The sequence below is a fragment of the Argopecten irradians genome, chromosome 3 (genome assembly GCF_041381155.1).
Source record: "Argopecten irradians isolate NY chromosome 3, Ai_NY, whole genome shotgun sequence".
Lineage (NCBI taxonomy): Eukaryota > Metazoa > Mollusca > Bivalvia > Pectinida > Pectinidae > Argopecten > Argopecten irradians.
This window is the reverse complement of record NC_091136.1, coordinates 5,589,691-5,605,544: the sequence shown is the minus strand read 5'-3', so window position 1 is coordinate 5,605,544 and position 15,854 is coordinate 5,589,691. Positions and strand designations below refer to the sequence as shown.

Below are 15,854 nucleotides of genomic sequence, written 5' to 3'. Positions count from 1 at the left end.
ACGACGGCAGCAACATTAGACAACCCAGGTTATGAAAATTAACATTTGATTAATTTTAATTAAATTGTTCATTAGGTGGTGATAAATGTAGTATTAACCGTAAGTTAATAACTTTTGTGGCTCTACAAAATTTTCAATCTCATTTTACAATCCCATTTAAAAAATGAAATGCTGTTTTGGAAAGGTAGTGGACCTTTAATCCTCTTGTGAATATAGCCATACACAGACAAATCAATAAAATGCAAATCATGATATACTACTTATAAGACAATAGATACACAGTGCAAACATTATCACACAGGAAACAGTTTGAAAGCTAATTACTTAGCAAAAATACCCACACATAAAATTATTTTTATTTACAGTTCATAACCCAGAGCCATTACTAATCTGATAGCTCTCATGATCTGTGGCGTTCCCATGTAAAGATAGTTTTTTGAAATAACAACAAAACAATGACACTTTTTAGATATTATAATTTAAATATGAATCAGTAATGCATCTGTTACACAGATCAGATTATATACAATTATCATGCTGATTGCCGATTTTGACAATGAAATGTCCAGTAAATTCCTTTCAACCACAAATTCACAAAAATCACATCCATCAAATTTCAGAACAGCAACTGCTTCTTGTCTAGTTAGCTGCAAAAAAAAAAAAAAAAAAATGAAATAAATTAATTGAAAAAATGAGTACCAGGTAAATAATGAAACATATTTAAGTATCAATCAATGTTCTAATGATAATATAAAAATTAAAATAAAGATAATTTCAGTTTGAATATGGTATCTTTGTTTATCATATTATCTTCCATTAATATACAATGTAAAAAAGTTTTCGTATAGTTTTACAGAAATTATCTCCCCCTAGTCTACAGTTATAGATATTATCTCCCCCTAGTCTACAGTTATACAGATATTATCTCCCCCTAGTCTACAGTTATACAGACATAACCTCCCCCTAGTCTACAAGTATACAGATATTATCTCCCCCTAGTCTACAGTTATACAGACATTATCTCCCCCTAGTCTACAGTTATACAGACATTATCTCCCCCTAGTCTACAGTTATACAGATATTATCTCCCTCTAGTTTACAGTTATACAGATATTATCTCCCCCTAGTCTACAGTTATACAGACATTATCTCCCCCTAGTCTACAGTTATACAGACATTATCTCCCCCTAGTCTACAGTTATACAGATATTATCTCCCTCTAGTCTAAAGTTATACAGATATTACCTCCCCTTAGTCTACAGTTATACAGATATTATCTCCCCTAGTCTACAGTTATACAGATATTATCTCCCCTAGTCTACAGTTATACAGACATAACCTCCCCCTAGTCTACAAGTATACAGATATTATCTCCCCCTAGTCTACAGTAATACAGACATTATCTCCCCCTAGTCTACAGTTATACAGATATTACCTCCCCCTAGTTTACAGTTATACAGACATTATCTCCCCCTAGTCTACAGTTATACAGACATTATCTCCCCCTAGTCTACAGTTATACAGACATTATCTCTCCCTAGTCTACAGTTATACAGACATTATCACCCCCTAGTCTACAGTTATACAGATATTACCTCCCCCTAGTCTACAGTTATACAGATATTATCTCCCCTAGTCTACAGTTATACAAATATTACCTCCCCCTAGTCTACAGTTATACAAACATTATCTCCCCCTAGTCTACAATTATACAGATATTACCTCCCCCTAGTCTACAGTTATACTGATATTACCTCCCCCTAGTCTACAGTTATACAGATATTATCTCCCCTAGTCTACAGTTATACAGATATTACCTCCCCCTAGTCTACAGTTATACAGACATTATCTCCCCCTAGTCTACAGTTATACAGATATTACCTCCCCCTAGTCTACAGTTATACAGACATTTTCTCCCCCTAGTCTGCAGTAATACAGATATATCCCACCCTAGTTTACAATTATACAGATATTATCTCCCCTAGTCTACAGTTTTAGATATTATCTCCCCTAGTGTACAGTTATACAGATATTATCTCCCCCTAGTCTACAAGTATACAGATATTATCTCCCCATAGTCTACAGTTATACAGACATTATCTCCCCCTAGTCTACAGTTATACAGATATTATCTTCCCCTTGTCTACAGTTATACAGACATGATCTCCCCCTGGTCTACCGTTATACAGATATTACCTCGCCTTAGTCTACAGTTATACAGATATTACCTCCCCCTAGTCTACAGTTATACAGATAGTCTACAGTTATACAGATATTACCTCCCCCTAGTCTACAATTATACAGATATTACCTCCCCCTAGTCTACAGTTATACAGACATTACCTCCCCCTAGTCTACAGTTATACAGATAGTCTACAGTTATACAGATATTACCTCCCCCTAGTCTACAGTTATACAGATATTACCTCCCCCTAGTCTACAGTTATACAGATATTACCTCCCCCTAGTCTACAGTTATACAGATAGTCTACAGTTATACAGATATTATCTTCCCCTTGTCTACAGTTATACAGATATTATCTCCCCCTGGTCTACAGTTATACAGATATTACCTCCCCCTAGTCTACAGTTATACAGACATTATCTCCCCCTAGTCTACAATTATACAGATATTAACTCCCCCTAGTCTACAGTTATACTGATATTACCTCCCCCTAGTCTACAGTTATACAGATATTATCTCCCCTAGTCTACAGTTATACAGATATTACCTCCCCCTAGTCTACAGTTATACAGACATTATCTCCCCCTAGTCTACAGTTATACAGATATTACCTCCCCCTAGTCTACAGTTATACAAACATTATCTCCCCCTAGTCTACAGTAATACAGATATATCCCCCCCTAGTTTACAATTATACAGATATTATCTCCCCTAGTCTACAGTTTTAGATATTATCTCCCCTAGTGTACAGTTATACAGATATTATCTCCCCCTAGTCTACAAGTATACAGATATTATCTCCCCATAGTCTACAGTTATACAGACATTATCTCCCCCTAGTCTACAGTTATACAGATAGTCTACAGTTATACAGATATTACCTCCCCCTAGTCTACAGTTATACAGATATTACCTCCCCCTAGTCTACAGTTATACAGATATTACCTCCCCCTAGTCTACAGTTATACAGATAGTCTACAGTTATACAGATATTATCTTCCCCTTGTCTACAGTTATACAGATATTACCTCCCCCTAGTCTACAGTTATACAGACATTATCTCCCCCTAGTCTACAATTATACAGATATTAACTCCCCCTAGTCTACAGTTATACTGATATTACCTCCCCCTAGTCTACAGTTATACAGATATTATCTCCCCTAGTCTACAGTTATACAGATATTACCTCCCCCTAGTCTACAGTAATACAGACATTATCTTCCCCTAGTCTACATTTATACAGATATTACCTCCCCCTAGTCTACAGTTATACAAACATTATCTCCCCCTAGTCTACAGTAATACAGATATATCCCCCCCTAGTTTACAATTATACAGATATTATCTCCCCTAGTCTACAGTTTTAGATATTATCTCCCCTAGTGTACAGTTATACAGATATTATCTCCCCCTAGTCTACAAGTATACAGATATTATCTCCCCATAGTCTACAGTTATACAGACATTATCTCCCCCTAGTCTACAGTCATACAGATATTATCTTCCCCTTGTCTACAGTTATACAGACATGATCTCCCCCTGGTCTGCCGTTATACAGATATTACCTCCCCTTAGTCTACAGTTATACAGATATTACCTCCCCCTAGTCTACAGTTATACAGATAGTCTACAGTTATACAGATATTACCTCCCCCTAGTCTACAGTTATACAGATATTACCTCCCCCTAGTCTACAGTTATACAGATATTACCTCCCCCTAGTCTACAGTTATACAGATAGTCTACAGTTATACAGATATTATCTTCCCCTTGTCTACAGTTATACAGACATTATCTCCCCCTGGTCTACAGTTATACAGATATTACCTCCCCCTAGTCTACAGTTATACAGATATTACCTCCCCCTAGTCTACAGTTATACAGATAGTCTGCAGTTATACAGATATTACCTCCCCCTAGTCTAGTTATACAGACATTATCTCCCCCTAGTCTACAGTTATACAGATATTATCTCCCCCTAGTCTACAGTTATACAGATATTACCTCCCCCTAGTCTAGTTATACAGACATTATCTCCCCCTAGTCTACAGTTATACAGATATTATCTCCCCCTAGTCTACAGTTATACAGATATTACCTCCCCCTAGTCTACAGTTAAACAGATAATATTTACATTTACTTGTCACTTCTACTATATAAACTAACCAAGGTAAAGTGAAGTATGTGACGGTATAACCGACACCCAAAACATGACCATAATGACGACACTAATGTTGACGTGGTGATGTCTACTGATCACCGTCAAAATGGCTGTTCCACCTTGTACATTAAATCATTGTTGATTAACGGTTTTCCTGGTCTAGCTTAAACAGTGTTAATACAGAGACCCCAAAATGACTTGATAATAAAATATAAGCATTAAACTATCTTCCTATGGCATCTTTGGTCTATATAGATGCCAGAGCTTTGTCTACATATATTATCTCCCCCTAGTCTACAATTATACAGATATTATCTCCCCCCCCTAGTTTACAGTTTTACAGATATCCCCCTTTTGTCACGAAGACACACGATTCTTTGTCATGAAAGTACTTATATTGTTTTTAAAAGCTTTATATACAAGAGGACTCTCTTTTGTACATTATGCACTCTCAATAAAACTATTCTTACTATTATTATATTCCAAAAAGTATTATTACCTATTTAATACCATCATCAAAATCTGTACCCATACCCTAAAAAGCAATATTCTTCAGAACTCTAAAACAAGACCATCTGCTCCTTGACTGCATCTATAAAGCAAACTCAAAACTAACAGCATACTCCCATGGAAATCCTTTATCCTTCTTTTATACCCACCAAGCAGTCAAATCCTATACAAATCCATCATACTTGGTACCTATCTAACAGCCTACTCCTATACAAATCCTCCATACTTTATACCCACCTAACAGCCTACTCCTTTACAAATCCTCCATACTTCATACCCACCTAACAGCCTACTCCTATACAAATCCTCCAAACCTTGTACCCACCTAACAGCCTACTCCTATACAAATCCTCCAAACCTTGTACCCACCTTTCAGCCTAATCCTATACCAATCCTCCATACCTTGTACCCACCTTTCAGCCTACTCCTATACAAATCCTCCATCTTTTAGTTTCTGCACTAAGTCGTCTACACTTTCCACTTTCTGACCGGCCTCCCTGGTCGGGGGATCCTCTACGGAGAGAACTTCCTGACGTGGACTAATATCTACCCCGTAGTCTGCTACTGACTTGACGGCCAATGGCTTCTTTTTAGCTTTCTGTCCAGATGTAACACAAAGTCAATTGCCGTAATCAAATTTTAAAATCATTGCATTCAGTTACCATTTAGATGATGATTTTCAACAATTACACATTTATACTATTGTTTATTGATTCAAATTTCTCTTACAGGGGTTTCGTGATCTATCACGAGAGGCGATACAACTACAATATCAGGAGGTACTTTTCTATACTGTCTGTATGCTATCTAATCATTCTGATTAAATTACGGATCCTTATAACCACTCCGTTCAATAGAGGATCTGACAATATCCCATTAAGGGTCATGTTCGGATGACCTTTATATCACTTGTAATTCAGATCAAATGCATTTTCTGCACGCTGCTATATTAATTGACAATGCCATTTTGCCCCAACATACATATACGATTAGCTTTGTTGTGCTCTTCGGGCGAGATGACTACATACACGGAAATAATTCTGACAGATTTTCAAACTATTTCGTCCGTTGAAATTCACTGTCAAACTTTTGCCAGCAGCAATTTGATTGGCCATTTCCAAATATCACCTGGACATGACCCCTAATGGGATTTTCTCAGATCCTCTTATCCAACGTAAGTGATAATAAGGATCTGTATTTGATCAGATTGGCTATCAAATGTAATTTAGCCCAAATCAGGTGGTACCACAACTAGGTTTAACTGGTAAAAAGTACAGGGTACCTGATATTGAAACCCCTGTTGTTATTGAAAAAATGGCAAACTTTGAAACATGATCATATTTACTGTGTAGATTGTGAATTTCACAATGTGATAATCAAGTATATTTTGCTATTGGTTTTTTTTTCAATATTTGTTAAACTGCAATTCAATGTCATTTACGTCATGTACAGTACCACAAGCAAAATTGATACAACTTCCATTTACTGCGTATTTTAATGTGCTATGGACACAGAAATACTATATTTGACCCATAAAAAACTTTCATCATCGTCATAGGAAGGTGGCTAAAATTGCAGACTGGTAATGCCCATGCTAATATCAACTTCAGAAATTCAATTAGCTCCCCAAGTTCCAACCACTAGCTCCCCACATTCCTGCCATTCACTCCCAACATTCCTACTAATAGCTCCCCATATTCCTGCCATTCGCTCCCAATATTGCTGCCATTAGCTCCGTACATTCCTGCCATTAGCTCCCCACATTCCTGCCATTCACTCCCAACATTCCTGCCATTAGCTCACTACATTCCTTCCATTCGCTTCCCACATTCCAGCTATTGTATTAGCTTCCCACATTCCAGCCATTAGCTCCCCACATTCCTACCACTAGATCCCCACATTCCTGCCATTTGCTCCCCACATTCCTGCCATTAGCTCCCAACATTCCTGCCATTAGTTCCCCACATTCCTACCACTAGCTCCCCACATCTCTGCCATTCACTCCTAATATTCCTGCTATTAGCTCCCCACATTCCTACCATTAGATCCCACATTTCTACCACTTGCTCCCCATATTCCTGTCATTAGCTCCCAACATTCCTGCCATTAGCTCCCCACATTACTGCCATTCACTCCCAATATTCCTGCCATTAGCTCACTACATTCCTGCCATTCGCTTCCCACATTCCAGCTATTGTATTAGCTTCCCTCATTCCTATCACTAGCTCCCCACATTCATGCCATTAGTTCCCCACATTCCTGCCATTAGTTCCCCACATTCCTGCAATTAGCTCCCCACATTTCTGCCATTCACTCCTAATATTCCTGCTATTAGCTCCCCACATTCCTACCATTAGATCCCACATTCCTACCACTTGCTCCCCACATTCCTGCCATTAGCTCCCTACATTCCTACCACTAGCTCCCCACATTCATGCCATTAGTTCCCCACATTCCTGCCATTAGTTCCCCACATTCCTGCCATTAGCTCCCCACATTCCTGCCATTCATTTCCTACATTCCTGCCATTATATAAGCTTCCCACATTCCAGCCATTAGCTCTACACATTCCTGCCATTAGTTCCCCACATTCCTGCCACTATATAAGCTTCCCACATTCCAGCCATTAGCTCTACACATTCCTGCCATTAGTTTCCCACATTCCTACCATTAGTTCCCCACATTCCAGCCATTAGCTCTACACTCATTCCACATTCCTGCCATTAGTTCCCACATTCCTTAGCCATTCATTCTTCCACATTCCTGCCATTATATAAGCTTCCACATTCCTGCCATTAGCTCTACACCCATTCCTGCCACATTAGCTTCCACATTCCAGCCATTAGCTCTACACATTCTCCTACACACATTCCATTATAGCTCACCACATTCCTCCATTCGAGTTCCCCACATTCCTGCCATTAGTTTCCCCACATTTCCTATTCCCTTCCTGCCATTAGCTCCCCACATTCCTGCCATTCTCATAATTTCCTACATTCCTGCCATTATATAAGCTTCCCACATTCCAGCCATTAGCTCTACACATTCCTGCCATGAGTTCCCCACATTTCCTGCCACTATATAAGCTTCCCACATTCCAGCCATTAGCTCTACACATTTCCTGCCATTAGTTTCCCACCATTCCTCACTTGTCCCACATCCATTATATAAGCTTCCCACATTCCAGCCATTAGCTCTACACATTCCTGCCATTAGTTTCCCACATTCCTGCCATTGTATAAGCTTCCCACATTCCAGCCATTAGCTCTACACATTCCTGCCATTAGTTTCCCACATTCCTGCCATTATATAAGCTTCCCACATTCCAGCCATTAGCTCTACACATTCCTGCCATTAGTTTCCCACATTCCTGCCATTGTATAAGCTTCCCACATTCCAGCCATTAGCTCTACACATTCCTGCCATTAGTTTCCCACATTCCTGCCATTATATGAGCTTCCCACATTCCAGCCATTAGCTCTACACATTCCTGCCATTAGTTTCTCACATTCCTGCCATTATATAAGCTTCCCACATTCCAGCCATTAGCTCTACACATTCCTGCCATTAGTTTCTCACATTCCTGCCATTATATAAGCTTCCAACATTCCAGCCATTAGCTCTACACATTCCTGCCATCATCTTAGCTCACCACATTCCAGCCGTTAGCTCTACACATTCCTATCACTAGCTCACCACATTCCTGCCATTCACTTACCACATTCCTGCCATTCACTTACCACATTCCTGCCATTATATTAGTTCCCCACATTCCTGCCATTCACTTCCCACATTCCTGCCATTATATTAGCTTCCCATATTCCAGCCATTAGCTCTACACATTCCTGCCATTAGTTTCCCACATTCCTGCCATTATATAAGCTTTCCACATTCCAGCCATTAGCTCTAAACATTCCTGCCATTAGTTCCTCACAATCCTGCCATTTGCTTCCTACATTCCTGCCATCATCTTAGCTCACCACATTCCTGCAATTTGCTCCTCACATTCCAGCCATTAGCTCTACACATTCCTGCCATTAGTTCCCCACATTCCTGCCACTATATAAGCTTCCCACATTCCAGCCATTAGCTCTACACATTCCTGCCATTAGTTTCCCACATTCCTGCCATTGTATAAGCTTCCCACATTCCAGCCATTAGCTCTACACATTCCTGCCATTAGTTCCCCACATTCCTGCCATTAGCTCCCCACATTCCTGCCATTAGTTTCCCACATTCCTGCCATTATATGAGCTTCCCACATTCCAGCCATTAGCTCTACACATTCCTGCCATTAGTTTCCCACATTCCTGCCATTATATAAGCTTCCCACATTCCAGCCATTAGCTCTACACATTCCTGCCATTAGTTTCTCACATTCCTGCCATTATATAAGCTTCCAACATTCCAGCCATTAGCTCTACACATTCCTGCCATCATCTTAGCTCACCACATTCCAGCCGTTAGCTCTACACATTCCTATCACTAGCTCACCACATTCCTGCCATTCACTTACCACATTCCTGCCATTCACTTACCACATTCCTGTCATTATATTAGTTCCCCACATTCCTGCCATTCACTTCCCACATTCCTGCCATTATATTAGCTTCCCATATTCCAGCCATTAGCTCTACACATTCCTGCCATTATAGTTCCCCACATTCCTGCCATTATATAAGCTTCCCACATTCCAGCCATTAGCTCTACACATTCCTGCCATTAGTTTCCCACATTCCTGCCATTATATAAGCTTCCCACATTCCAGCCATTAGCTCTAAACATTCCTGCCATTAGTTCCTCACAATCCTGCCATTTGCTTCCTACATTCCTGCCATCATCTTAGCTCACCACATTCCTGCAATTTGCTCCTCACATTCCTGCCATTAGCTCTAAACATTTCTACCATAGTTTGAACATTATATGCAGTAGGGTGACATATCTTGTCCCATGATGTTCAAGATCCAGCACCTCCGCCTCATGGACTGGGAAGAACAAGTCAAACTTACCATAATATTAGGTAGTGTGGCATATCGTGGTTCGTTGAGTCGGAGATCTGCTGTTAATACTGCCGGAATTGATACTTTTACTGTTTCTAAGCCACCATCAATTTCTCTCAGTACACTTAAATGGTTGTTCACTTTTTCAACTTTTGATACAAATGTTCCCTACAAAAAAAAATGACAAAATGACATTGCATGAACATGAACAAATACAATTGTGTCAAATCATTTTGTTTGTATAGCTAGCCCAATGCATATTACATTTAGTTATTACAGTAATAAAGTACAGGTGCTTTTATTTGCAGGGGAATTTCACCGTATTCACTGAAAAGTAATGTTACAAAAACTTACATACCTGGAAAAAAAATGAAAATGACAAGCAAGATATGAGTGAGATCTGTTTAGGTAATTACAGTCAGAACATTGACAAACGGGCAAATATTTCTCCCCGTTAATAGTATCATAGTTAGAATAAATGATTCTAAAAGTGGAAAAAGAAATGTACCAGAGTTTTAAAAATAAACAAATAATTGGAAAGAGTTTTAAATTTAAAAATTAAATTAAATCAACATAGGATGCTCTGACATAGAGGAGAGAAAATATTTTTAAAAATTGCTTTCGGTACTACTAAGTGAATGGTTGATGCTACTTAAAAACAAAACCTGCATTCCTAGGAGTTGGTGGATGTTTTACTTGTCCAAGATTTATTCCCTATTGATCCTATGTGACCAGGGCCCAGTTTCACAAACATTTTTTAACTTTAAAGATGCTCCACCGCCGACAGAGCATAAATGATATTCATTATTTGAACAATAATTGGTGTTTTATCGTGTATGTATATGTCTAATTAATACATAAATTAACATAAAATAATTTATTTTGCGTTTGGTGCATGCGCAATCAGTACTTCATTTCATATAAGATTTTTCGGGATGCATTATTATTTTTCATATTTTTAACTTGAAGTAAAATTAGAAGCTCAAACTTTTCAATGTTGGTAATGGTGTAAAATAAGTAACTTTTGTAACTGAAGAAAAATACTAAATCGTCTGCTCCTGTTTTTGATGGTAAAAAAAAACCATTTGTCGGTGGTGGAGCATCTTTAAGGAATTCCCAATATAATTAAAATTTGACTTGTAATTCCGCTTCACCACAATGCTCTATGTTACGCTTCAATACATGATCTAACAATGTCTCAGTCGGGGTCACCTTAACATGACCCCTGTGGTTATTAGCCAATCAACGTCTCACCTACGGAAACTTTGGTGTGGTCGATTCATTTGGAAATATAAACTACTAAGAGCATGTACCAAGATATTCCGATTCTAGGCCATGGGTCATGCTGAAAAGACTCTGAACAGGACATTGTTAGATCTTGTTTTGGAGCATAGAGCATCGTGGTGGAGCTGTTTACAAATCTAATTTAAATTTGATTGAGAAATTCCTTGACTTGAAATTTTTCATACGAAAGCATTACAAAAGTTAAGGAAAAAACACAAGTTAAGGAGCCTTCCTCTAAATCTATAATGCTTTCCTCAAAGTTAAAGACAGCTCATGAAACTGGGCCCTGATGTACATGTCACATGACAAGTTTACAGTTTCCTACCTGAGGCCAGTCTAACAGACCAGCGGTCATCTGTCCTGTCTGGTTACAGTCATCATCAATGGCCTGAAAACAACATTACTTAATCACATGAATCTCTTGGAAATATAATTAGTCCTGGTGTCAGTTAGAATTTAATTTTATTTGTAATTTTTTGATAAAAAACAAGATCAAAACAGGAAAAAAACATTTATCCTACATTAACTTAAAATTTGTAAGAAAGCAAACCTTATTTTGTAAAGACATAGATCTGACCTTGGGAAATGTACCTAAACTTGATTGAAAATATTTTTTAAATATCTTTAAAACAACATGGTCAAATGACCATTAGGTGAGGAGTATTGAGACGATAGAAGCATAAAATAAAACTTAGTGTTAAAATAGATACACATTTTTAATTTTAATGGCAAAGTTTATACATGTACAATAATACATGTGGGGAAAGTTTTTAAGATCAGACAACCTTCGAGTATTTAGCGAAAATATTTCTCTCGCGTTAATTTCCATGTTATAAAGTACAATACCCAGGTAAACAGACATACAATATATATATATCCTTTACCTGTTTTCCTAACACAACAAGGTCAATTTTCTCCTCCACTGCAATCTTGGCCAAGATTTTAGACACATGGAAAGGCTGGAGTGTTTCATAATCTTTGGGTTCTATCTTAACATGGATGGCACGATCAGCTCCCATAGCCAACGCTGTACGGAGAGTTTCCTGAGAACGAAACATAAGTCTAGATCATTAGAAGTAATAGGAAACACAAACAAGAGGCCCATGGTGACTTGAGTCCTAAAATATAAAGATGACAAAATGTTTTCTCTATTTTTTGCCTTAACTGAAACTTTCAATAGAAATGTACCAGCATGTGTTTATATTTTACATGCTAACCTCTGAATCTGATACCATGCCTCTGAGACTTTTGTAAAGAAGTCGCTTGGAAATTTGCATATGTTTGGTTACTATTAAGCATAAAAATCACAATCAATAATTTTAGCTATGGTAGTCCTCATGCCAGCATCTTTATTATTATGCAACTAATCACATATCAGGTCTGTACAGACTATATACTTGATCCTCTATTCTAACCTTGAACGAAGGTCAAGGTCATTCACTAGATTTAATTCATAGATGCAGTGTTCAATCTACGATTATTTTTCGTGGGTCCTTTTCAATGGTTTTTGTGAAAACAATGGGTCCCACAGTGTTATAGATACCCATTCCCAGAAATTTCATGAGTCCTTTTAAAATTCTGTGAGTCTAGGACTCGGGATGCGCACGTAGATTTATCACTGTAAGATGCAATTAAATTGAATACCAGCATGTTACAGCCAAATATCATAAGGGTTATCGAGATGGAATTAAAAATATCAAATTGTCAACACTCAACCAGTAAAACAAAACACAATCAGGGTACATGACATGTCAATCATAATAAAATACAATCATATGCTGAACAGCGTATTGACTACATTATCTATTGTCTGGTACCATAGCATTGTAGTGTATTGTATTGTACTGTAATATTGTATGAAAGACAATCCAAACAGTCTGCAACTTTTAAGCACTAGTCCGATGCCTATGACTAGTAATTTTATAGCTGGACTAGTGCCAATTGTAATGAACTAGTCGGATTGGACTAGTGGCTCCTCATTCGATTAATATCGCTAAATGCTACATTACGGTGATCAATTTCGTTTTTCAACACATTTTGAGTGCATTGTTGATATGTGATTATTTCAGTCTGGAGGCATAATAGTGTGAGAATTTATATAAATGAAGGTTTCCAGACTATAATTTGGGTCAAAAATTGTAAACTGATCATGACTAAATTTGAAAAGCAGAAGCAAAATGACTGTATACATGTATTTAATTTGGACTAGTGATTAAATAGTTGGACTAGCAAAATTTGGGGGTTACTTGTCCAAATGACTAGCAGCAAAAAATATCAGCATTACAGGCTGTCCAAATGATACAAAATAAGTTGAATATTACAGACCTGGCTTTGTTGGGGTCCACAAGAAACTGCTATGACTTCAGATGCCAGTTTTTTCTCCTTCATCCTCATAGCCTCTTCCATCGCTATCTCATCGAATGGGTTCATACTGTGCTTAACGCCATCAGTAACCACACCCAGTTTGTCCGGTTTTACCCGTACCTGAAAAACACCACCATTCACAATTATATACAGTAGTACACAAGGGTAAGACACGAATAAAAAAATATTGTTATGTTGTATACATATATTTAAGGAATGCCATCCCAAAATCAATGTAGGGGAGATAACTCTTAACTTTAAAATCTATGTGAAAGTGTACAGTACTTATAAGCTGTAGTAACCAGTTATAGTAAACAAATATATTATGAAGATTAGTTGCATTGGTTGCCCCTGACCATAATTGATTGAGACATTCAAGTACAAAATTACAAACTGATGCAAAACAGAATCCCTCGCATTTTTTTCATCTTCTTCAGACTCATTTACAAGCATGCATGAAGCACTTTAATTCTGATGGTTTGCCGATTAAATCATAATTTCAAAACAAGTTCTCTTCTGAAACAACTTTATCACAGCAAATAAGGAGCTTATAAAAATATTACAAAACAAGTCTGAGGTACAGAGAAACATCAATGATCAAGATAAAATGTGTAGCTTTACACTCTGCAGATCAGTTTATTTCTTATAAAATTGGCTTCCTGACATATGATATTACATAGTTATCTGCCCTTGCAGGTGTGTATTGATTGTGACGTCATGTATGCCAGAGAGTAACTTCATACTGATTACTTTTCAGAGAAAATGATGTGAATTAATTGTGTTCACAAAATAATGACATCACAATTAACCCGTCTGCTACTTCATAAAGCACTAGGCAGATGCCTAGACTAGTAATTTTACAGCTGGACTAGTGCCAATGGTATGGTCAAGTGCCCTAAATTCGTCAGGGACCTGTTTTCGTCATGTTTACAATTTTGCTTATATCTCATGAACTATCGGGTGATTTCATAAAGAGTGTCGTCTGCCAAAGAAGATTTGATCAAGGTAGATTTGTCATGCTTAAAAAAGATTGTGTGCTATAACCAAGTGATTTTATAAAAACGATGTAGCATTATACCCCAAAACGAAGGTATTTTCTCCAGTCCATTTTAAATGAAACTTTAAAACCCTACCGACAGCGTTTGACTGTCCATGTGTACTGATCAGCAGTATGTCAACAAAGTACCGGAAGTCATGTGTCTGATCATGTGATTCATAGCCGAGATTTTGGGTTATTACATGTTATTTTGGCGATTTAAGTTGCCCGGAATTTTTGGTGCGGTACTGTTGAAAACATAACGTTATTTTATGTAAACAGAGGTGTTCGCCACTTTCAATGACCAATAGGTTTAAAGATTTAAAATTGATGTATTCACAAGAAATTTTCAGCTAAAACACGATTTTAAAAGCCCCTGCTGCTCATCATTTATTTGGAATGATCTCAATTTTCGTAATAAACGAAACAGCCCCCCTGATGAAAATAGGTCCCTTTTGGGTCGGCCTTCACCCAGCGACCGGCTGTTAGAAATCTTCCGTATTGCGATTGATAAATTGATAGACAACTTGTTGTACATGTAAGACAAAATATTATATATTGGTGTTGATAAAATTAGTACATTTTATTTCTTACTGGTTTGTTGATATCCGAGAGGATTTAATTACCCTGACAAATATTGGTCCTTCAAGGGTAATAAACTGTAAATGTTTGGAGAAGAGCTACTAAAAGAATGCAAACTATAGTCTCCTCTCCATGGGTTACTATCACTGACGTTTAATACATCAACCCCTTACTTTTGTAAGTATTTAAATTTGGTAAGAATGTGAAGAACTTTTCATTTAGACTGTTAACTTATACAAACAATTACAAATCTGCTCTAGGGAAAACGAGTGATAAAAGGCGAAAATGGACATCTGCTCTAGGCCTAAATGAGACTGAAGGAATATTACATTTCTGCGTTACTAGCTGTTTGTTATGAAACAGTTCAGGGGATATGTCTAGTCAACTTTAAGTTCAGTACAGTGCAGCAGTGACAGGACTAACACCCGACCGTGCCGGTTTCCATAGGGTTTGCTTTATCTACAGTAGCCTAGTCATTTCGCAAAGAGTAATCTGTGGATAAAATATTCCATAAACAATATTCAAGATTACCTTTACAGCATAATCTATCACTCGTTTACAACCAACGAGTATTCTCAAAGACATCCTTGCAGATCGTACGTCTAACAGCAGTATTGTGACCTTTGTTCTCAAGGAGGGATATACCGTTATTTCAAAACAAATTATTTCAAAAAGTGAAAAGAAAAAATATTTTCTGCTTTTTAATATTGTTCATCGAACTGTATCAAATT

The 15,854-nt window shown here is 37.5% G+C and overlaps 2 protein-coding genes across 3 annotated transcripts in view; one reads left to right on the top strand and one right to left on the bottom strand.

Moving 5' to 3' along the window:
* The window catches only part of LOC138317395 (small ribosomal subunit protein eS19), a 332,587-nt gene that overhangs the window by 244,662 nt on the left and 72,071 nt on the right, over window positions 1-15,854 (top strand). The window lies entirely within an intron of this gene.
* LOC138317378 (electron transfer flavoprotein subunit beta-like) lies at window positions 462-15,779 on the bottom strand. Of its 2 annotated transcripts, none has more exons than XM_069258997.1 (7): window positions 15,655-15,779; window positions 13,467-13,625; window positions 12,026-12,184; window positions 11,467-11,529; window positions 9,867-10,025; window positions 5,260-5,455; window positions 462-647 (listed from the first exon to the last, which is right to left on the bottom strand). In XM_069258997.1, exons 1-6 carry the CDS (start codon window positions 15,706-15,708, stop codon window positions 5,285-5,287), a joined length of 765 nt encoding a protein of 254 aa, XP_069115098.1. In that variant the 5' UTR covers window positions 15,709-15,779; the 3' UTR covers window positions 462-647; window positions 5,260-5,284. The 2 variants fall into 2 exon arrangements, with proteins under 2 accessions (XP_069115098.1, XP_069115097.1); XM_069258996.1 differs by having other exon boundaries at window positions 5,271-5,455.